The sequence below is a fragment of the Perognathus longimembris genome, chromosome 12 (genome assembly GCF_023159225.1).
Source record: "Perognathus longimembris pacificus isolate PPM17 chromosome 12, ASM2315922v1, whole genome shotgun sequence".
Lineage (NCBI taxonomy): Eukaryota > Metazoa > Chordata > Mammalia > Rodentia > Heteromyidae > Perognathus > Perognathus longimembris.
In genome coordinates this window covers 2,990,692-3,014,852 of record NC_063172.1, presented here as the reverse complement: position 1 = coordinate 3,014,852, position 24,161 = coordinate 2,990,692, and the positions used below count along the sequence as shown (strand labels likewise).

General features: G+C 57.9%; 2 protein-coding genes across 2 annotated transcripts in view; one reads left to right on the top strand and one right to left on the bottom strand.

The window, feature by feature from the left end:
• Positions 1–18,803, bottom strand: part of Kcnk9 (potassium two pore domain channel subfamily K member 9) — a 28,617-nt gene extending 9,814 nt beyond the window's left edge. Inside the window, exon 1 of the mRNA XM_048359257.1 lies at positions 18,521–18,803. Within this exon, the coding sequence (XP_048215214.1) occupies positions 18,521–18,803 (283 nt within the window). The remainder of the gene's footprint in view (positions 1–18,520) is intronic.
• On the top strand, positions 18,802–22,896 carry LOC125361041 (collagen alpha-1(I) chain-like). Its single transcript, XM_048359256.1, has 5 exons — positions 18,802–18,906; positions 19,006–19,515; positions 19,568–20,069; positions 20,216–20,903; positions 22,098–22,896. The coding sequence occupies exons 1-5, from the start codon at positions 18,802–18,804 to the stop codon at positions 22,894–22,896; spliced, it is 2,604 nt and encodes an 867-aa protein (XP_048215213.1).
• The last annotated feature ends 1,265 nt before the right edge of the window (positions 22,897–24,161 follow it).

The window sequence follows — 24,161 nt, the reverse complement described above, 5'->3', positions numbered from 1 at the left end:
TCCAGCTGCCACACGGAGCAGAGGTCCACACCCATCTCAGAGCTCACACCTCCCCGTGACAGCCAGCAGCACACCCTCCCCCCCCAAAGAAAAACTGACTGCAACCCAAAGGGGGCAAATCTAAGCCCCAAGCACCTTTCCTTCACCCAGGAGGATGTAGGGGCTCTCAGCAATCAAGGCAGCAGCTCAATGCAGAGACCCGGGTGAGCCTAACGCCAAGTCCAACACGATGGCCCTGCAATTCGCTCAGGCGCAGGTCTTCCTAGCCTACTGCTAGGAGCGGGGAGGGCACCATAACTTAAGAAACAGAAACAAGACCAGAGTCGGAGGAGTGGCTGTGATGGACCTGAATTACCTCCCTGGCTGGGAACTGTTTTGAACATTTGCATGTAGTGCGCTAGCTGTCAGAAGACCCTGGCTGCTCAGGACCCATGGCTCTCAGCCCCCTCGATTGTGGTGGTTAAAAAAGCCAGCCTGAGTGTCCAGATCCTGCCAGGCAACCCATGGACTGTGTCTACTGGACAAACAGGCAGACACTTTCCAGAGTTGTCTGGCTTCTCCCACCTCCAGTACCTGCCACCACTCACTTGTCTCCAGGTCCCAGACTTTCTGGCTGGTTCCTTTGACCAATGATCCCTTCCAGCCTTGGGGCATGCTCCCCTCAGACTCTTCCCTTAGCTAGGGTAACAGCAGGGAACAGGCAGAGTCCTAGGTTGCCCTTGGACCAAACTGGTTTTGCTTTTTGTTTCTTTTTTGGCCATTCCTTGTGCTTGGTCTCAGAGACACAGCACTGTCCCTGGCTACGGCTCTACCACCTGAGCCACAGAGCCACTTCTGGTTTTTTCTGTTTATGTGGTACTGAGGAATCGAACCCAGGGCTTCATGCATGCAAGGCAAGTACTCTACCACTAAGCCATATTCCCAGCCCCCCTTGGACCAAACTGAAATAGCATCTTCTCTGGGAGTCTTTCACCTGGGTCCCTATCTGGTTCTCTCACAGAGCAACCTGCCCAAGTCCTTCCAGACACCTAATGATACTGTAAAACCCACACAAACAAGCACACAATGTCAAGTTCATTGTTGTGGTCTCTAGTGGAGAAAGCAAATTGGCTATGGTGTGATATATTTACCATTCTAGTGCAGGAACATACAACATACAACAACAAACACAGATCTATAGAGTGCCTATGGTGTGGGCTTCAAAATGGTAGGTAGTAAGGAAGCCAAAAAGGCAAATAAATGATGGTAAGAGGATAGTTAGATGGAAATGGGGGCGGGAGAGTCCATGGATAGAAAAATTGATGAAGAATGGGTACACAGATGGGGATGGATGGATGGATGGATGGACGGACGGATGGACAGACAAACACATAGGTGAGTAGACAATGGATGGACGGAAGATGAATGGAAGTTGGGTGTTAGGTGGAGGATGAATGGATGGATGAGTAGATTGTGGATAGGTAGAGAGTGGATACACGGATGGATGGATAGATAGACAGACAGACAGACAGACAGATAGATAGATAGATAGATAGATAGAGATAGATAGATAGATAGATAGATAGGAAAATGGAAGCGATGTAGATGGATAGATAAAAGGAAAATATAGATGAGCAGAAAATGGATGAACAGACATGGATGAATGGACAAATAGAAGGATAAACAAAAGATGGATGCATGGAAGATGGATAGGTGACAGAATGTTTAGATATATAGATGCATGAAAGTCTAGGTAGAGGGAAGATATATGGATGAAAGAGTATGGATGAGTGGAGATGGATGGTTAGATGGAGAACAGAATAGATGGTAGATATAAAATGGATTGATGAATGAAAGAATGGATAGATATATGGAAGGTGGAAATGAAAAATGGATAAATGGAAGGATGGATGAATGATAAAAGATTAATGAATGGAATTTCAATAGAAAATGGATAGATTACTAAAAGATGGATGGATGAAAGGATATGGCTAACTAGATGAATGAAAGGTAAAAAATTAATGAATGATAGAGGATAGACAAATGAATGGATAAGTGGAATAAACGGATGGATAAAACAGATAGCAAGCTAAACAGATATTTCAAATGGGGAAAGAGTTGGGTGGGTAAGGGTGGGTGGGTAAATGGGTGGAAGATGGTGGGAAGAAGGTTGGTTGGAAATGAATGGGTGGGTGGATGGGTGGACACATGGCCAGATGGCAGGGCTGGAAATAAATTCTGGTGTGTCACAGTCAGTTCCCTCCCCTCCTCCACCCCCTTCTCTCAGCTACTACTTGGAAACAAGTTGACAGTGACAAGGGCTGGGGTCAGCCTGCAGATCCTGTCAGGCAGCCTGACAATCTTTCTTCTTCCCTATCCTCTCCCTGGCTCCGAGCTCACTGGGTGTTCAGGAGAGGATAGCAGGGCTCTGCCACCTCTGGTAATCACGAGGAGCAAACAAAGCAGAGCACTCTTTCCCTGCCTTGCTCCCAAAAATAGCCTCTCACCACCCAGACATGCTGGCTGGCTGGCTTTCCCCGATTCAAGCCTGACTAGGCAAATTTTCTAGGCCCTGTGCTGGGGGCAGGGAATAGAAGGGACATGGGGTGTGTGGTGCCCACCAGGTCCAAGTGAGACAGTAACTGGGACATGCTTCCTTAGGTACTGAGGGGCATTCTGTGCATGGCTGTGGGCTTCACAGACATCTGAGAAGTCCTCTCTGTAACTAATACCCATGTCTTTAGCAGATAAGCTGAGGCCTGGTAAGGAGGAAAGAAAACTGCTGAAGACAACAGTTCTGAACAAGGCAAGCAGATCCGGCCAACCTCACCTCATTCGGGGCTCTGCTGGCCATAACGAGGGAGGAGATACAGTAGCACCAGGTCTCAGGGTGCATTCCTTAGCACAGAATGACATTCAAAGGAGGATTTCTGGCTGTAGCAAGGGATGGGGAGGAAGTGGCTGGAAGCTCCCTAAGCCTCAGCTTCAGCAGGACAGTATCAAGAGCCCTGGAAGCGAAGAGGATGGGGAAGCAAAGAAGAAGCCCCTGTCACTGCTGACAATGTCAGGGGCAGCACCACATCTGTCTACAAACAGTTCAGACTCTCTGGCTAGTCAACAGCTAACACCAAACAGTATTTTTTTTAAAAAATCACACTACAGGATGGTCTCAAAATAGACTCCAATACCTAATTCCCATGGCAACAGCCCTGGGCCCACAACTGTCTCCAGAGAGAGGAGGGCAGAGGGATGGGGGGTAAGATCAGACCCTACCGTGGGGAGTCGCACTGTCGCCAGCAGGCAGGGGGTTGAGAGGGGTCCAAAGGGACCTCACGTCTGCTTCCTCTCCAGGGAAAGGGATTACAGGGGAAGGAGGAAGCCCAAGGACCTGGAAGTTGGGGAGTCACCAACATCACAAAGGATGTGAGGCCAGGAAGAACCCCCAGCAGCAAGGACACTGGGTCCTGCCCTCCTTCCTTCTGTCCAGCCATGCTCGCCAAGCCAGGGCTCTGTCTCTAGGGCACTCCGAGCGACACACAGCTCTAGTGGACAGATGAGCCACAGGTCCTTGCTGGGACTGCACCACCTGTTCCCACCCCACACCCACAAGAACTTGGGAGCTGTGCCCAAGACTGGCAGGAGCTGGCAGCTTCCTTTCTGGCTGGCAGTGCCTCTGCCCAGAGTAGCCAACGGTGACTCTGGCTCCGCCCTGGACAGCAGAGGGAGAAGCACAGTGCCCAGGTCCTTGGGAGGTGGAGGGGGGGAGGGACAGAAGCCTCTGCTCAGGCCTCAGAGTACACGGTCCATCCTCCCCACCCACCTCCCACTCCATCACCTCCCAATCCAGGGCCATGGTCCTGGTCCTGTAGGTGGCAGCTGTTAGGGCCAGGGGTTCTGCACATGCCCTGGGGCAGGAATAGAGGAAGGAAGGAAGCTGTCCACAGAGGAGATGTGAGAACACAGCCCAGCTCCTTATCACTTACCAGAGATCCAACGCTCTCTGCACCGCACCATCACCTCTCCCCATGAAGCCTCTGCCTGTGCTCACCCGGAGGCCAGGGTCCCCACGGGGTCCCCATGGGGTCCCCACATCCCCACATCCCCTGGGTCCTGCAGCCCGAACTCTCCCATTCCCTGTACCGCTTTCCAGCTCTGGTTAGGATTGAGCGGAGGTCAGCTAAGCACTTGTGGAACTCACCTGACCATGTCCCTGCCACAACAAGCTCTCTGAGGCTGACCACCTGACAAACTGGAAACTGCACTCAGATAGCCAGAGGCCTGTCCAGGCACTTCTTGCAGATGGCCAACCCAAGACCTGAAGCCAGTCGGTCAAATGTTCTAATGCCATGTCCAGGCCATCATCGTCTGACTCCAAAGTCTATAGACAAAACCCAAGTTCCCAGTCATGGCCTCCAATGTCCAACCACCTGGTCTGGTGTATTCTTGAGCTTTCCTTCAGCCTCAGCTCCACAGCAACTTGTATCTTTGCAACATCTGTCTGCCTTCACATACATATGGCCTTCGTGTCTGGTTTATCAGCCTCTGAGCCACAGTGTCTAGCCCTGTGTCTAGCACACCACACAACAGACAAGCAGGATAACTATGGTGCAATTCACTGGCTGTCCACTGTGTGCCAAGGGACAGGAACAGTCAAATGCCTCACCCACATCACAAAGCCTTTGAGGAACAGACATCTTTACCTGTATTATACATGGAAACACCAGGTTGGGGGAGAAGGGCTTGGTGGAAGGGGAGGTCCACACATCTCAGACTGGACTTGGCCCTCTAGACTGTCTGTGCTCCAGATTTGGGAGCTGGGAAAATGATTGCTGCATACAGAAATGTATCACATAGAAGGCAGCAGACAGCACAGTCCTGGGTATCCTCTGGCTGCCCCTTGGCCATTAGGAATGAGAGTCCCAGTGGCTGCTGCAGCCAGTCTCCCTAGGCAAGTTACAGACATTTCTACATATTCTAATCCCCTAATGCCAAAGAGAGCTAGGCTCCCTCCCTCTCTGGGTGACTAGGAGTGAATATCAAACCTCTGCTAGATCCAGCCTACTTTGGAGAGATGTCACACTATGGATACTGCTATTTAACTAACTGGCAGTTCTTACAGCCAGAACATATAAGCATCCCAAAGCTTAGGAAGGAGGTCTGGAAACACTGCACAGCCCCAGGTGGAGAAAGAAGAGACCCCCTTCCCAGGGTTCTCCCTTCTAGAAGCTCAAGAATCAAGCCAGGACCCAAGCTAGGCCCCCAAGTGCCCTAGGACTTAGAAAGGCAGCAGTAAAGCCAGGAGGCACCCAGGGCCTTGCAGGAAGGCTATAGGGTACCAAGAGAATGCTGTTCCCCCCAGGAAGTGGAACATCCTCTCCCAAATAGACCACCCACCACTTCTTGCAAACACCTGCTGTTCAGATTCGTGTGCTGCTATTTTTCAAGGATTTGCTTTTCTGAAAGACCTAGAGAATATTCTAGAACAGTTAAATATAGCTCTCGTGAAAGCTGTCCCATTTACATGCCTGTGTTCATTCAACAAACATTCTCTGAGGGACTGCATGGTGCCAGACATTGGTGGGTGGATGCCTGAGCCACTGTGAGGTGAAAAACATGGTCCTTGCCCGGAGGTGCTGGGGGCAGCAGACAGGGGCCAGCTCAGGAAGAGCTGAATGCAACACAGGGTGACAGGTGTTGAGCTGGCAGGAGCCCGGGAGCTGCAGGGAAGGCAGGCTGCCCAGAAGACAGGGATGGGATGGGGAGGGGCTGAGAGCAGGTGCCACGTGCAGGCAGGAGGCTGGACTTCAAGGGCCACAGGAAGTAATGCAGGCATGTTTAGGCCCCAGGATGCAGTGGGGACAGGGGCTTCTGAGCAGAGGGACGACTTTGTCTGCTCTGGTGAGCATCAGCACCTGCCTTGAGCAGCCACAGAAATACTTTCAGTTGGAAAAAGTTGAGTGGGCAGCACTGTCAGAGCATGGTGTTGCATAATGCCTGGTACTCCCTCCCTCCCCCAGCCCTTTAAAACAAACGCTTAGGTCATCCCTGGAGGAAAGAAAAAAAAAATCAGAACGGGCCTTTCCATGTGCCCAGAAGGGATCTAGGCTAAACTAGAGAACAAAACACAGAGGGGGGAAAAAGCAAAATGTTTCCAATGTCTGAGTCTCCTGGGTCTAAGAACAGAGAGGACTTCAGTCAGGAGCAGTAAGGGCCAGGCAGGGGCACTTTTAATGTACACAGAGGGCAAGACCCCAGCTGGTAGCAAATGTCACCTGGAAGGAAGAGAAAAAAATGCAGGTAACATAGCATTTAGCTCCTTATCTAGGACTCAGGAGAAATGCTAAGCTTTGATTCCTCCTCTCGATGGGGCAAAGAAGAGGGGCCTAAAGCCAGGTGGACACCAAACACCTAGGAAGAGATGACCTGCCTCTGCCAGCCGCTTCGGCTGCTCTCCTCCCCTCCCCTCTGTTCTTCCCACTCAGAGATGCTCCCTGCTAGTAGTATTCCCCATTTCTGGCTCCACTGTCACATTATTTTACAGGGGATAATTGGGACATATTGTGATATCAAAGAAATTAAAGTGGACTCTTGTCTTCAGGAGCGAGTTTGAGAGTTTCCATCAGTTGCTGGAGAGTCATTTCACACTTTGGGAGACTGTAGCCCAGACAGAGAAGGCAAATGTGCCCACAGGATGGGCCTTAACTGAGGGCTCAGAGAGATGCCCCTGTTCTAGGGAATGAGTAAAGAAGAGTGCACAGGACCACTAAGGTAGCCTGTAGAAGTCTAAACTCCATGTACCCAAAGTCTCAAGGCAGGTATAAGAAGAATGCCTCTAGTTGTTGTGTCTCTGCAGCTACATTTCAGCCACAGATCACATTTTCATCAATGCTCCTTGCACCAACAGGACAACAGTCAGCAAAACTTTACCAAAGGCACAGAAGCACATCTATGTGCGATTTAAGACCAAACAGTTATGATGAGAGCAGGTGGTAGCACTTGTTCCATCTCTGTCCTTTCTTCTAGGGAGCACTGATAAATATATGAACTCTATCCAATCACCATTAAAGGTTCAAGTATACATATCATCCTACATACCAGAATTTCATACCTATATTGGTGCCTTTCATTATAAATCATGTCAGTGTGCTATAAGAAAAGAAATTAAGAATAAGTCAAGAACAAACATTTATATAAAATGCTGTTTTTAAGAAGCAAGTGGCCTAGCAGTGTTGCTCAAGTAATAGAAAGCCTGCCTCCCATGTGTGAGACCATGAGTTCAAACCTCTGTACAACAATTTTTTTTTAATTTTAAGAAAACAAGTACAATAATAATAATAATAGGGAGGGGAAAAAGGCTTCAGAAAATAAAACACCAAACATAATAAAGAAGCTTGTTCTATATAAGCAAGCTTATCTCTACCCCTACCCAATGAACTTAAGCCCTTTATGCATCTAACTACTTAGCTTCAAATTACACAAAGCAAAAATTAACAAAACTGTAAGGAGAAACTGACTAAACAGTGAAAATGAAACACTTGCAAGCCAAATTCAACAACTTGTTGAAAAAAAACTCACATACCATGATTCATTTAGTTTTGTTCCAGGAATGCAAGGATGGTTCAATATCCATAAATCAGTAAATTTTATACCACATATGAACAGAATAAGTGACATAAATCACATGGCATCTTAATTGATGCAGGATTAATAAAAATCAATGCTCTTTTATGATAAAATTTCTGAAGCAACTAAGAGCAGTATTGTACCCATAATAAATTCTATATATAACAAATAAATACATAGCCAACATCACACTAAAGGGGAAAAAGAAAAATCATTTCCTCTAAGATCAATAATGAAACAAAGTTGGCCACTCTCCCCAGTCTTACTCAATGTAGTGTTAGAATTCATAGCCAGAAAAAATAAGGCAAGAAAAAGAAATAAAAGAAATTTAATTAGAAAAAGAAGAAGTCAAATTGCCTGTATGCACAGATTATCTGAGCCTATATTTAAAAGACCCTAAAGATTTACAAAAAAAAAACAAAAAAAAACTCCTGGATCTGATAAACACTTATGGCAACATAACAAGATCTAAAATCAACATTCAAATATCTGTAGCTTTCTGTATACCAACAATAAACAAGTTGAACGAGAAATTAGGAGGACAATTCCATTCAGAATAACCTCAAAACATTAAAAAAAAAAAAAAAGCATAGGTATTGTCTTAACCAAAGACATAAAAGACCTCTACAATGAAAACTATGGGATCTTGAAGAAAGAAATTAAAGACTCCAAAAGATAAAAAGACTTCCCATGTTCATGGATTGGCCAAATTAATATCATGAAAATGGCTACACTACTCAAAGCAATCTACAAATTCAATGCAATATCCACCCAACAGATTTAATACAATATCCATTAAAAATTCCCAATATTATTTTTCACAGAGATAAGACAATCAATCCTGAAATTCACTAGGAACTACAAACATACCCCAAAATAGCCTAAGTAAAACTGAGAAAAAAATACTGGAAAAAATACTTGCAGCAACGCTAGAAGTATCACAATACTACAAATTATACTACAGAACTATAATAACAAAAACTTCATGGAGCTTGCACAAAAACAGACAGAAGACCAATGAAACAGGATAGAAAACCAAGAAATAGCATCACAAAGCCACACACTTCTAATTTTTATAAGATAAAGTGCAAGAAATTTTAAAATATACAAAATTATGCACTTGAAATGTGCTCCCATCTAAAGCTCCTTAGCTGTTCTAAGTGTGTGGAATGCAGTGGCGTGCCTTACCTTCTCAACAACCTCATGGGATACTTACTGTTGACAGTTGAGAAATGGCAAGGACAGGACAATGGCAGACAGTCTGACTACAAATATCATGTTCCTGATCAATATATCAGTACGTGTGTGTGTGACTGTAAATGCACACTTCCAGTTACTATTGGACTAAAGAAAAAAATTAACTCACTTGCAAATGTCTTACAAATAATTGATCATGACAGACTTATGGGATGCAACCAAAGTAAGACATAGAGGAAAACACATAGCCTTTAATATATTGATTTATTTTTTAATAGAAGTAAAGAAAAACTGCTGGTGACTGCCAACACATAAAGCTAGCTAGGGGGGGGAAATAAAAAAACTTTAAGAATGTAAAATAAATATGACAGTAGACTCTTTTAAAAGATAAAACTACATGTTGGTAACTAATGCTGCATATTTCCAAACAATTTAAGAGCTAAGGACGCATACTGGAGCTCACTCCTCTTTGCCAGCATTCTCTGCCATCACTTGCCACTTTCCCTTCCTGTGACGGGCGAGCTACTTTTCTGGCCAATGCACACTGACTCCCACTTGTTTGGTGTTTGTGCCCCTCTGACCTGAACACTGCTCCTAATGGATATCAGACTGCTCTCCTCAGTGCCAGTTTCTTTGTTGTAATGTATAGTCCAACACGTCCTTAGCTCTAGAAAAGGCATTCACACTGGAACAACTCCTCCTGTGCCCAGACTGGTAAGGACCTATTCTGCACCTCTCTGGACCAGGCCTTTCCTGGGGCAGAGAGCCACTATGCACCCAGGCTATGAAACAGGCACGCTACACAAGGCTCCTCGGGTTTGCAACACCACCCAGGTCACCCCATCCTCATGCGTGGTCACATAATCCACTATCACACTCACAGCACACTTGAGCGGGTTCATTCCCCCCTCACCTGAGCAGGTGCTCTTGCCCCACCCAAGCAGCTCACTTCAGGCCTCCCCTCCCCCCACGACCTCACCTGTCCACCTGGCAAGATCGCCTTGCCCACCTGAAAAGCTGCCCTCTGATGTATGCCCACTCTCCATACCTTCCCAGCCACGGGGACCCACAGACGCTTCCCGGGCCTCAGGCACTAACCTTCCTGGGCCCTTGGAACACGTGTGGTTCCTCGACATACTTCATGCCCTTCGTCTGCAAACACCATGCACTGCCCAGTAAGTGGTCGGCTGACCAGAACCCTGGGATGAAGACGACGCAGCCACGCTCTCCCCAGGGGGTGATTCTTGAGAACAGACACCCACAGCCACCTTCAGGCCAGGGCGAGATGACAGCCTTCGTATCTTGTGAGCACTCTGCACCAGCCTGCGCAGGGGCCCAGGCTGGGAACGATGATACAAGTGGTACCAATGGCTAGGGAGACAGAGGCAGGACCAGGCAGCGCTGGAGCTCAGGCTGCAGGCCTGGGAGTGACACCAAAGAAAATGGCATCCAGAGGAGGACTGGGGGTGAGGGAGATGGTGGCCACAGGCCTTGTGAAGGTCACCATGGTGACGGATTACACATTCGGGCCCCAGGAAGCCATCTTGACTGGGAAAACTAAGTTGGGAATTTTGGCCTCTTTGGTCCCCATAACCTGATGCCACCACCTCAGCCTCCCTCCTCTGAAGACTCCTTGTGGGGGCGGAGCTAGATCACAAAAGGCCTCAGGCTGTCCTCTCGCCCTGCTCCTCTGGGCGATCACCAGCGAGGCCTCCAGGAAGCCTGCCGCATCGAGATTCCCATCACCCCACGAGGCCAGAGGGAGGGCAGAGACCCGCCCCACCCCTAGAGGCCTGCTCCCCGTGGCCCCTCTGGCCATACCAACACAGCCCCCTCTTATCCAGCCCCCACCCCACCCCCAACCCACGGCTCCTACCAGGTCTGACGAGAAAGAGGAGGATGGTGCTGGGCAGGTCCACTCCATTGGGTAGATGCCACCTTCGAGATGCCACCTGCTGCTCCTCACCAAGCTCCGTCATCACTCGGGGATTGGCTTACACCAAGACCCCAGGTTGGGGGGCAAGGTTGGGTGGAGGCCATCCAAGTACCCACTGGGTAAATGTGGGGCCCAGTGGCTGGCCTCTGGCCTCAGTGTCCTGGCAAGCCAGGTTTGCTCACGCAAATGCTTTTGAATTGTCTCCTCTCCCCCTTCCCCCCACCCCCATGAATTCCTCCCTAACTTCTGCTCTCAGTCCACAGCACCCGCTTGTGCTTTGTGCCTGGGTATCAATTCTAGGGCTTGGATTTGGGTCCACACCCAGCCAATACAGAGGGACAATTTTGTACATGCACCCAAGAGAAGATTGTATGGGCGATCTTGAGAGAATGACCATCTGCACCTGCAGGGCCTACGTGATAGGGAAAGGTGGACACTGGAGGAAAAGACCTCATCACAAGTGTCTATATTCCAGAACCCTCTTCCCTGGAACATTCACGTGTGGCCCTGCCCCGGTGGGAGGCCCAGCATAAAGAGTGCGGGAGGGGGGAGGGGGACAGGGAAAGGGAGGCAAAATTCACCCAGCGGAGTAAGAAAGTGAGGGATGAATGAAAGCATAAGCAGAGAGATGAGACGAAAGGAGAGCGTGAAGGCCCGGAGGACGGTGCTTGAAGGGGCAGGTCACCGAGGACTAGCTAATCCAGTGCGGGGAAGTACAAGAGAAGTGTACAGGTTAGTGACTGGCGGCTGAGGAAAGAACCAACAGAAACACGGAGGGCTGGATGGAGCAAACGTGGATGGCAGAGCGGCAGATGCCTGAAGACAGGGATGCCAAGGAAGGTGGGGGACGAGGAACAGGTGTGTGAGCACTGAGAGGTAAAGGTGGGAAAGGGGTGAGTGACACATTGTCAGGTGCGAGAATGACTGACAGGTGACGAGAGTACAGTCGGTTGCAGAGGGGAAAATGGCAGGTGCCCTGATGGCCCAGTGGTTTATGAGTGAGGTGGCACATCGGAAACAGAGTGACACGCTGGCAGAGAAGGCTGAGTGACCGGTGACACGCTGGCAGAAGAGCCCTGAGAGGAAGGAACGTGGAGAACAGCAGGACACAATGGCAGAGATGCAGGGAGCCTGTGTCTCAGAAAGAAGAAGTGAAATGCTGGTGGAGCAAGCTGCACGACAGGCGAACAGAGGACTGGGCCACACCCTGGCAGAAGGGGAAGGAGTGGAAGAGAAGGGAGGCGTGAGGAACACAATGGCAAAGCATGGAGACAGGAGGGAATGACAGGTGGGTGAAGACCGGCGTGAAACCAGGCCAAACAGGAGAAAGAATGGACCTAGTGATAAGGTGGGGAAGGGTGGCGTCAGTGAGAGATGAGTAGAGGGTGCTACAGTGGTGGGCGGGGGAATTGAGGACACATGAGTGGAGGGATGGGTGGGACGGTGGGAGGGGTGAATGTTAGGTGAATGGAGGGCTGTGTATCTGATACTGTAATGGATGGGGGGGTGAATGCTAGTTAGAGGGAGGGATGGGTGATATGGCGGGGGAATGAATGACAGGTGAATGGAGAGATGAGTGATTCTGTAATGGGTAGGGAATAAATGACAGGTGAATGGAGGGGTGGGTGATACTGTAGTTAGTGGATGGGAAATGAATGCTAGGTGAATGGGGGATGGGTGATACAGTGGGGGGGGTGAATGCTAGGTGACTGGAGGGATGGGTGATATGGTGGGGGTGGAGGAACGACTGACAGGTGAATGGAGGGATGGGTGATACTGTCATGGATGGGGAATGAGTTCTAGGTGACTGGAGGGATGGGTGATGTGGTGTGGGAGGTGAATGGAGGGCTGTGTATCTGATACTGTAATGGATGGGGAGTAAATGCTAGTTGAATGGAGGGATGGGTGATATGGTGGGGGTGGAGGAATGAATGACAGGTGAATGGAGGGGTGGGTGATACCGTAGTGGATGGGGAGTGAATGCTAGGTAAATGGGGGATGGGTGATACAATGTGTGTGGGGGGGGGGTGAATGCTAGGTGACTGGAGGGATGGGTGATACCCCGGTGGGAGGGAGAATGAATGGCGCGTGTCTGGGGGGATGGGTGACAGGGTGGCAGATGGTGAATGCTGAGACGCGTGATTCTGCGTGAGCGTGAGGAGAGGCTCGTGTGCAGGGTGATGGTGTAGGGGAAGAAAGACACGGAGCAGGGGGAACGGCCTGTTGTAGTGGAGGCTGGGGAAGTGAATTGTGCTGTTTATTTAGCAGAGGCACAAGATGGCGGGTTGGGAGTGAACGTCGGGCAGCGGGGCTGAGTGAGGCGGGCACACAGAGCGGATGGCAGGCCAGCGCGGCGCGGCTCCACGTTCTCCACAGAGGACTGAGGGACACGGGGGCCTGGGGCTGCCTGGCGAGGGGGGCAGGGGAGGGGGAGGGAGCTGGGGACGGGATGCCGGTGCTGGGGGCTGGAGACAGGGCTGACCTCCGGGAAGGTTCGCCTCCGGCCCCTCTCCGGCCCGGGAGGAGCAGGGGGAGGCAGAGGACGGCTGGGGCGTCTTGGGTCTTGCCTCGTGATCTGTGTTTCAGAGCACTGGGCTGTGAGTCTCTAGATTCTCTGTGACAGCTCCCCAAGTCCCAAAGCACCCCGCTTCCCCGCCTCTTCTGCGCCCCTTGCCAGCAGGCCAGGAGCGCGCAGGGAACCAGGACGGGGGGGGGGGGGGGGGGCGTCCACAGCCACCTGCCTTCCCCCGGCCCGCCGCCTCCGCCCTGAACGCGAACGGGGTGCCCCGTCCTCCAGGCCTGCTCACGGGGCCTGGCCAGCGGAGGCCTTCCCCGGGGAGGGCTGTGTGGGTTTCCCCAGGCGCGGCCGCTGCCGCCCCCCCCCCCCCCCGGGCCTGCAGTGGGGAGATCCGAAGCGCCTTGTGCTGTACCTTGGCTCGCGGTGCCGTCTCTGCCTGTTTCCTCCCCCGAGGGAGCCTCGTGAATGAAGCGTGTGTGTTTGAGTATATGTGTGTGAGTGTATGTGTGTCTCAGTGTGTCTGAGTGTCTGTGTCTGAGTATGCGCGTGTTTGGGTGTGTGTGTCTGAGTACGCGCGTGTTTGGGTGTGTGTGTCTGAGTATGCGCGTGTTTGGGTGTGTGTGTCTGAGTATGTGAGTGTGTACCGAGTGCATGTGAGTTTGTGGGAGTGTCTGGGTGTATGTGTGTGAGTGTGTCTGAGTGTGTGCGTGCATGTGTGAATGTGTTTGTGTGCCTGAGTGTGTGCATTTGTGTGTCTGAGTGTGTGAGCATATGTATGTGTTATGTGAGCGTGTGCGAGTGTGTCTGAGTGTATGAATGTGTGTTTGAGTGTGTCTGGGTATGTGTGAATGTGTGTCTGAGTGTGTGTCTGAGTATATGTCTGTGTCTGAGTGTCTGAGTGTGTGCATTTGTGTGTTTGTGTACCTGAGTGTGTCTGAGCATATGTATGTTATGTGAGCATGTATGTGTCTGAGTGTCTGAGTGTGTTTGAGTGTGTCTGAGTGTGAGTATATGTGTTTCTGGGTATGTGTGTGTCTCAGTGTGTGTCTGAGTATAAGTATGTGTCTGTGTCTGAGTGTATGTATGTGTGAGTGAGTGTGTATCTGAGTATGTGCGTGCATGTGTGTGAATGTGTTTGTGTGCCTGAGTGTGTGTGCATTTGTGTGAGTGTGTTTGTGTGCCTGAGTGTGTGTGCATTTGTTTGAGTGTTTGTGGGTCTGAGTGTGTCTGTGTCTGAGCACATGTGTGTTATGTGAGTGTGTCAGTGTGTGTCAGTGTGTGTTTGAGTGTGTCTGAGTGTGAGTATATGTGTGTCTGGGTGTGTGTCTGGGTGTGTGTCTAATTACATGTATGTGTCTGAGTATATGTGAGTGTGTGTCTGAGTGTGTCTGAGTGTATGCATGTGAGAGTGTGTGTGTGTGTCCTCTGGCACCATTCCAGCAACTCCACAGCAAGCCATTCTGAGATGCCCATCGGCTGGGCACTGCAGGTGCAGAATGAATGGGACCAATGAAGTTGGCATTGAGAGAGAAATGCGAGGGCACAGACGAGGAGTCTGTGTGTGTGTGTGTGTGTGTGTGTGCGCGTGCTAAGACAGGTATCATAGGGCAGGTTCAGGCCGTCACTGGGCTTAGATGTCTTGGCTGTCCCTCTCTCTGGGTGCAGTCGTTGGGGTTCACCTCCGCACCCCGCAGGGCAAGCCTTACCTGTCACCGCCTAGCTGCCCCAGAGCGGGGGGGGGGGGGGGGGGGCAGGCGTTCTGCAGCGTGTGAACTGCGCATCGCACACGCTCCTAGGAGTGCCGGGGCGCACGGATCATGCCGGCTACTCCGTGAAGCCCTTTCCCAGTGTTGATGACGAGAACCGGAAGGAACCCCAATGCTCTGGTTTATCTAGGGCAGGGCGGTGGCCCCAGGCCCCCCTCGGGGCGAGCCCGGCCGGGCAGACCGCAGACCTGCGTCCTGAGACGGCACACAATCCCCGCACCCCTGCAGCCTGGGGAATGCCGCTTCCGGGCGCTTCTCTTCTCTCCCTCCTAAACGCGGGCCACGGAGGAAAATCCCCTTTCCCCTTCTCTCCCCCCCCCCCGCCCGCCCCCTCAAACCATTTCCCTAAATTGTCCTCCACAACTCTGCAGACCGACTCGAGGTCCTTCCTTCCCAGTGATGCGGCTCGGAGGCTGCAATGCAGAGGCAGCGCCGGGCACCGCAGGGCGGGAGGGGGCGTGGGATCGATCCTGGCCTTAAGCCCCTACTGTGGACAGGAGACAAATGGGCACCAGAAGCCCCAACCCAACGCCCACCCCGGCTCCACGCACAGCCATGGCTCACAGGGCAGCCCGCGCTGCCAACCCATCAACAGGTGGGGGGGGGGCTCGAACGCCCCCCCCATCAGGCAAATTGGGTAGGTGCCAATAAGGGCCTCCCCCCACCCCCACCCCAGAGGCCTGGGGCTTTACCAGCACTAACTTCAAACGAAATAATGGAATCGGTTTGGAAGAGCCACAGGTGGGCCCGCCGTGCACGCATGGGAGACTCGGGCTGCAAAGCTGAGGGAGGAGGGCACGGTGTGCCCGGTGCGAGCCCGCTGGCCGGGCAGCCTTCCTGGTCATCAGGACATTCGCTCTGCCCGGGGCTCCCCCGCGGGCGGGAAAGACACGCGGCTCATGTCCTTCCAAGCCTCTGTGGAAGGCGCAGCCGCAGATTCACCCCACAGGGTAACTGTCTATGTTTTGAAAATGCCTTTCACAGAGCGGTGATCACTCCTGTGAGGAGCAGCGTTCGCTAGCGGGCACCGCGGGCGAGGGGCTCCGGCTGCAGCCCGGGAGCTTGACGCGAAGCTGGTGCATGGAAAAGGACTCACTGCCGGTTGGGTTAAAAAGAAGGATGCCCGTGACTAACTGGAGGTGCTAATGTCACCATCCATGAGAGACGGCGTCCTGAGGGTCTGGCTTGGGGCTGGGTTTTTGTTGCAGGTCTAAGGGCACCTTCATTTGCATTTGTATTTAAGAAGAGAGCAAAAAATTAACCGGAAAGGCGCTTGGTTTCCTGGTCACCGGAGCGCTTTCACTGAACAACTTTGTAGGCCAAAGAACATGAGGCTGGATCGAGTAATCACCCAAGAAATGCCGCAGTGCCTGGCAGCTGGGGACGTGTGGGGGACCCCCCCCCCAGCCCTTGAGAGTCCGCCGGACGGGTGGAGGTGTGAGGACCCCCTCCACGGGGTGGGGGGGCGGGGGACAGGCAAACAATGACACCCCTGTGGGCTCAGCACCGTGGATGCCCAGTGCAGAATCTGTCCACTGAAGGCAGCTTTATTAGGAAGTGTGTGTGTGTGTGTGCATGAGAATGTGTGTGCACGCGTGTCCACCTGAGTCTGTACACACGCATACATGCGGCTAGGCCTTGTACAGCATGCCTTGTATGTGCGTGTGTGCACATGAGAACGTGTCTGCATGTGTGTATGTGAATGCGTGTGCTTGTGTTCATGCACGTGTGAGTGCATGCACATGTGTCTGGGTGTGCGTGTGTGGGTGTGTGCAGGTGTAGTGTGCATGTCTGTGACTGTGCGCACCTGCGTGTGAAGCGTGCACGTGTGTCCATGTGCATTGACGTGGGTGCATTTTTTTACCTTTCTTTTCAGAAAATCAGTGGCAGACTTAATAAAGGAAATGGGGAAGCAGCATTTTCCCGGCTGCCCCGGCCCTGGCGTGAGGCTCGGGGTTCGGGGAGGACGCTGTGCTTCCTTAGCCACGGGAGACCAGAACTCCCCCACTCGGGTCCTGCTCTGGCTCCGCCATTTGTTTTCTTGGAGGAGCCGCTGTCCCCGTTTGCTTTTCCCTTGGCCCCTGTGAGCTGGCCGCACCTGCCTGCCATGGCCACCCCACCCTCCCTCCTGCCGGGGATGGAGCTGGGGGTTCAGTGAGCCAGCCCCTCGCCCTGGACCCCCACAAGCACAAGTGCACCCCCGCGCCGCATTGTCAGGGCAGCAATGCACCCCAGGGAGGGGCAGAGGGCAGGGACCAGCAGGGCAAAGCTGGCTACGGAGATGACAGAAGGATGGGGGGTCCCCCCCCCCAGAACATGAAAATCACACGTGCATGAATTACGCATTTCAAACATGATGAGTCTTAGCAAGTCTTTTTCCGAGAGGAAGGGAAGCCGGGGCGCCCTGGGCCCCGCTTCCTGTTGCACGGACACGGGTTCTGCAGGCAGAGCTTTCCAGACAAAGAAAATTACCAAAGGCAAGTTAGAGGAGAGGGATCCAGACAGGCAAAACCGGGGGGGCTCGGGGGGGCTGCAGAGCCCCAACAGGATAGGACGGGCTTGCCAGCTCCAGAAAGGACGGCTGGCTGGGAGGCAATGTGCCAACCACAGAGACGCCACCGCAGCCACTGCACCCGAGGGCCCGCTCAGAGTCCCACAGGGCTCCCCGCAGGGCTGCGGCGCCCCCCCCCCCCCCCCCCCCCGCCTCAGGGCGCGCTGCCCCGGGACCCGCGAGGCGCCTTGCTCTGTGGACGGCGCCCGCCCGGGCGCAGACTCTGCAGGTGGCCCCCTGTGGTCCCGACTGGATCTTCTCCAGAGGGAGCTGCGTGCGCCCAGTTTGGGGCGACATCCAGACTTGTGTTGCCCACGGCCCTCGCCCAAGACGGTGACAGCCCCCCCCCCACCGGGGACACAGCAGTTCCCCTGCGGCCATCCCCACCCCACGATCCCAGGGGCAAATGGTGGCTCCTGGAGACCTGATGCTCCCAGAACTCTAAGGAAAGGAGGGGGGGGGGGGTTGCTGAAACTGGGGATCAGAAAAGACTAAGGGGACCCCTCAGGCACTGGAGACCCCGCCCCCCACCCGCAGCCCCGGCGCCATCTCCGGGCACCCCAGGGGTGCGGACACTTCGGTGCCAGGCCGGCTCCCTCCATCCCCCCCCCCCCGCCCCCCTCAGGTAGTAAGTGGCAGCCTGGGAGCCGGCGGGCGCGCAGCCCGTGCTTGGGCGGCGGGTGGGTGGGTGTCTGCAATGCGATTATTCTTAGCCCTCCACTCTGGGCGACAGTGGCGCCTCCGCCCCCCGCCCGCCCCGGGCTCGAGCGCGGGGCCCAGACACCGGCGCGGCGGCCAGCCCCGGGGCGGGCGGGCGGGCGGGGGGTCCCGGGGAGGCGCTGGCCCCAGAGAGAAGCGGGCCTGGGGCGCGGGGCACGGAAAGTTGTGTTTCCCTCGGGGCTCCCGCCCGGCGGCTCCCCCCACCCGCCCCCCGCCCGCCCGCCCCTTACCGATGGTGGTGATGACGGTGATGGCGAAGTAGAAGGAGCCGGCGAATTTCCACTGGACGCCGGCGCGGTGCGGCTCGGACTGCAGGATGACCAGCTCGAGCTGCCGGTAGTCGTCCGTGCTGATGTTGTACTTGCCGCGGATGCGCACCTCCTCCGCCTTCAGCTTCTCCTCCTCGCGCATCTCGTGGTCGGACTCGAGGGCGTCGAACACGGCGGCGCCCACCAGCAGGTAGGTGAAGGTGCAGGCGATGAGCGACAGCGTGCGCACGTTCTGCCGCTTCATGGCCGCCAGGAAGGAGCCCGCGAGCGGGACGTGGCCCACCGCCTGGCAGCCGCGCCGGTCCCACTGCAGCACCCTGCGCACCGCGTTGCGCCCGTGCCGGCCGGCCAGCCGCAGCCCGTGGCAGCAGCAGCAGCAGTAATAGCACCAACCGGGGAGCCGGAAGTGGCCCAGCGCCCCGAAACTGATCCCCTGGCCCGGGCAGGGGCAGTGGTCCTCCTCCTGCCCGTCGCCCTCGCCCTTCTCGCCCTCCTCGCCCTTCGCGCCCTTCTCGCCTCGCTCGCCCGCCTCCTCCTCCTCCTCCGCCTCCTCGTGCACTTGCACTTCGCCCTCGTCCTCTTCCCGGCCCCGGCCTCGGCCCCGGGCCCGGCCCTCGCCGGGGGCGGCGCGGCGCGGAGACGGCTGGCGCACCACGGGCGGCTCGGGCGCGGGCGCGGGGGGCGCGGGCGCCGCGGGCAGGCGCTGGAGGCTGCCCGTGCGCGGCGGCCGGGCGTCGTGGTGCACGGACACCGACACGGTCACGGTGCGCCAGGCCTGGCTCTGCGTGAGCGGGACCAGGCAGGGGGGCTCGTCCTCATCCGAGTCCGAGTCCGGCTCCGGCCCCGCGCCCGCGCCTAAGTCCTCGCCGGGCGGCGCGGGCTGCGCTTCGCCGGGCACCCCGCCCCTCTCGTCCCGCTCCTCCTCGGACTCAGCCTCGGCGGCATCGGGGGCCGGGGTGGGCAGCCCGGGGAGGGGCTCGGCTTCCCGCTGCGGCCGCCCCTCCGGAGGGGACGCGCTCCCGGGGCCCTCCAGGGTGGCGTGTGCCCCGAGGGGTGGGCTCCGCGCCGGGCTCGCCGCGCCTGCGGCCGGGGACGGAAAAGTTTGCTAAGTGGCGCGCGGCTCAGCCCCGATGCCCTCAGCCCGAACGCCCCGAGCCCACCTGGGCACGCGGGGGCCCCCGCGGGGTGCCCGCCGCGCGGTCGGCTGCTCGGCGAAGTTTGCTCGGCTCAGCCTCCGGGGCTCCGGAACGGGGCGCCGCGGCGCGGCTGCGGGGCCCGCGGCGGGGCCGGCGAGGCTCCCCCGCGGGCGGAGAGGCAGGTGCGCGGCCGGCCGGCGGCTCCCGGGGCGGCGGCGGCGGCGGCGGGCCCGCGGGCCGGGAGGAGCTGCGGGGCGCGGGCGGAGCCGGGCGCCGCTCCGGACCCTCTGGCGTCCAGGCGTCCGCGAGCTGCGCGGCGCGGCTCTGCCCCGGGCTGCGTGCGTGCGCGCCGGAGGGAGCCCGAGTGGATGTTCGTGCGTGTGTGCGCGCGTGTGTGTGTTTGCGCTTGACAGCCCCGCTCCGGCGGGAGGGCGAGGGGGGCGGGGGCCAGGCTACTCCGAGGCTCAGCCTCCCTCCCCGCCTCCTCCTCTCCCTCCCTCCCGCCTCCCTCCCCCCGCAGCCTCCGGGGCGCGCCACCTCCCGCCTGGTCCCCAGCCAGCTGGCGAGGCGGCCGAGGCAGCGCCTGCTGCAGACCAAGTGCGGCTCGGAGCGCACGCCCAGGGCGCCCGGGAGCGGCGAGCGGGCCCGCCGGGGCTGGCGGGGTTCACTCGGGGACGGGTGCTGCCCGAGGGGGGGCCGGGAGCCGAGCCACCCCCGAGTTGGGGCGGAGGCCGGATGGGAAGAGGACCCGGGCTGCCGGGATCCTTCCCCAAGTGCGCACACACAGAGTTGGAAGCACCCAGGGCCCAGGGCGAGAAACGGGGCTCCGCGGGCTGGGGGCGTAGGGGAGACCGGGGGAGAGGGACAGGCCGAAGCGGGGGCGGCCACGACCCCCTGCCTCCCCGGCCACCGGGCGCAGGCGCGGGGCACTGTTGGGGTAGCGCGGCCTTAGCCCCTCGGCCCCCTGCGTGGCCCAGCGCCCGCCGCCAGAGCCGGGTCCCCCCAGAGGACAGCACGGCCGCCACTCAGCGTGGAGACCCGGGGCCCCCCGAGTCCCCCTGCCCGGGACGCTCCCCGTCACTTGTCCGAGAAACATCCTCACAGCCTTTGGTGTTTGGCCCGGGCGCGCCATGCGCCCCGCACCGCCTCGCTCACGCCCCGCGCCCCGCGCCCCCGGCCGGGCGCCGACCCCGCCAGCGCCGCCGGGGGTGGGGGGGGGGACCAGGCCCGAGCAGGGAGCCGCCACGCCTGGAGTCCAGAGCAGACCCAGGTGCTCCCCCCTCTCCTCAGGCGGCTAGGGTTCTCCCGCGCCCTCCACCCCCTTTCGGGTGTCGGGGGCTTTCTTCCCCATCTCCCCCGAGGGCTGGGGTCCCACAGTGGTAAAGCGGCCTGGTCGCCCCAGCGACCCCCAAGTCCTCCTTGCGGGGCGGGCAGGGCCCGGGCACCGCCAAGGGGAGGCGGGAGGGAGAGGCCGGCCCAGGAGACGGCGGGGGTCGCAGCGGGGACCCCCGGGCCTTCGTGGCCTTCCCGCCTCGGCCCGGACGCGCGAGCCGGGCCAGCGGGGAAGGGCTGTCCCCGCGGGGGGGCTGCGGGCACCGGGGCGGGGAGCCCCGCCCGAGGGAGCGCTCTCCCCAGAAGCCATTTTGGAGGCCGAGGCCCCCGCGCTCCGCTGCGCCCGGCTGCGGGTGAGTCACCGCGGGAGAGCGCCCAGGAGCCCCAGCAGCTGGCAGCTCCCGGGGCTCAGCCCGCGACGGAACCCCGGGCGGGCCTCCCGCCGCCCCGCCGCCGCGCCGCCCCGAGTCACAGCCGTCGGGCCTCCGCCCGGGACGCGGCGGTGGCGCCGCCAGGGGGCGCTGGACTCCGACCCACAGGGGCGCCCGCCTCCCGCCAGCCCCAGCCGGGGCGCGGGGCGCGGGGCGCGGGGGATGGGGGACCGGGCGCGGGGCGCGGGGCGCGGGGCGCGGGGGATGGGGGACCGGGCGCGGGGCGCGGGGCGCGGGGCGCGGGGCGCGGGCGGGGAGCCGGGCGGGCGCGCGGCGCCCCAGCTGTGCGCAGCGCCTCCCCCCCCCGCCCCCCGCCCCGCGGGCCGCGCTTCCGCTCGCATCTTTCAGGAACTCGGCCCCGAAGCCCTCGGATCCCTCGTTCCGCCGCCGCGGAAGCCTCACCCCGGAGCCTCGCGGCCCGGACGCCCGCGGCGCCGCCCCCCGCCCGCTCCGACCCGCGCTCCCCCCCCCCCCCCCCCGGGCCCCGACTGCTATTGACCCCAGGTCTGCAGGGCAGTGAACAGCGACAGTGACCGCTGCCCCGGGTGCTGGGGGGGGAGGGGAGCCCGCCCAGCTCGGGCTCCACGCCGAGGGCAAAGTCCTTGGAGCCCAGCTCGGGTCTCCGCCCTCTTCCCACAGCCGGGCACCCAGCGCCCAGCCTCCGGCCCTGCGGGGGTGCCCCGCACCCCAGGGGCGGGCAGGGGGCGTCGTCCGCCTCGCGGCCCGGGCTCGCGGAGCTGGGCGCGGCTGGCTGCGGGGCTGGGCGGGACCCCAGGCGGCCGGGAGGAGCTGCGGGACGGACGGGAGGAAAGAAGCTTCGAGAACAAGCGCCGCCCCGCCGGGGCGCGCGCGCCATGGCCTCCAGGAGTTGGGCCGACCCACGAGTTTGCAGCCCGCCCGCGCGGCCCCGGCAGCGGCCTCCGCGTCGCCCCGTTTCTCACGGAAACGCGGGGTGTCTGCTTGGACAGCTGGGCTCCGCAGCGCGGCTCGGCCGCCCGCGACCCCGGCCAGGACCCGGCCGGAGGCCTCGCGCGGGGAGGACGGCGGCGCGGGGCGCCCCAGCCCCGGGGGAGCTCAACGCCCTGGCGCCTCCGGGCAGGGGGTGCAGAGCCGCCATCGCGAGGGCTTGGCGGGCCCAGGGCCCCGTGGGAGGGAGGGGCTGGGGCGGCGGCAGGGGCTCCCCCAGTTCCAGCAGTGGGGAGAAGGGGAGCTTGGTTCAGAGCTCGTGAAAGTCCAGGTGACGCGGCAAGGACCGCGGCAGCCGGGCCCGGCCGGAGCCCTTCCCGCGAAGCCCTCCCGGCCCCTCGACGCCCCTTCCCCGCCAGAAGCCGCCAGAGGGCCCGGCCCCAGGCCCGAGGATCCCGGCCACTCCGGAGGGAAGGGGGGCGGCCACTCAGCCGGCCCGGGACGAGCCTTGGAGCCTCCGGGCTCCCACTGAGCATCGCGAAAGCTGGAAGGGGGCGCGGCCCAGGGTGGAGCGCGCGCTGCGCACAGGACTCAGCCACAGCCCCCGCCCCAGCTCCGGCACTAGGACGCGCACACGCGCATACACACACGCACACACGCGTCCATACACACGCACACGCGCGCACACGCATGCATGCACACACGCGCGCACACGCGTGCATGCACACGCACACGCGCGCGCATACACACGCTTGGCACCATGAGCCGCTCCCTAACCACGACACGGGCAGGGTCAACGCCTCTGGAGGCCATCACAGACCACCACAGGGGACGACGGGAGGGGCAGGGTGGCCCACCTTCAGGTGGCCCCTGGGAGCCGGAGCGGGGACTCCGGACAGCAGGGTGACTCTTCCCCTCGCCCAGCCTTCCGCACTGGCCAGAGGCCGCCGGCGCTCAGTGCCCAGCGGTGACCATGGGAACTGGTGAGATACCGGTGGCCATGAAAGAGCATGCGTGACCTTTCTGTCCACACTGAGCACCAGAAATAACTGCAGGTTTATAGTGAAAGGACACAGAATGGGCCCTGGCCTTCTGCCTTCTTAAAAATAAAGGACTAGGGCTGGGGACATGGCCTAGTGGCAAGAGCGCTTGCCTCGTATACATGAAGCTCTGGGTTCAATTCCCCAGCACCACATATACAGAAAATGGCCAGAAGTGGCGCTGTGGCTCAGGTGGCAGAGTGCTAGCCTTGAGCAAAAAGAAGCCAGGGACAGTGCTCAGGCCCTGAGTCCAAGGCCCAGGACTGGAAAAAAATAGAATAAATAAATAAAGGACTAGCCGGTCAGTGGCGGCTCGCGCCTGTAACCTGGCTACTCGGGAGGCTGAGGTCTGAGGAGAGAGACTCAAGACCCGCCTGGGTGAGAAAGTTCATGGAAAGGGGTGGGTGAGATCAAGTTGGGGGGGGGGGAGTGGCTGAATGAAGGGGGGGGAATGTGGCCTAAAATTAAGAATAGTGAGGGAAGGGGTGGGTTGGGGGGTGAGGATGTTGAAAGCGGTGACATTGATCAAGATGCACTGTCCTCAGAAACTGCTTTCTGAACTGCCAGCTCCTTTGCACAACCACTTACACATAACAAAAAATAGTAATAGTGACAATGGAAGTCCAAGAGACTCTCACCTCCAACGAACCTCCAAAAAGCCGGAGCGGCGCTGCGGCTCAGGTGGAAGAGCCTTAGCCTGGAGCCCAAAAGCTCAGGCACAGCGCCCAAGCCCCAAGTTCAAGCCCCAGGACGGACA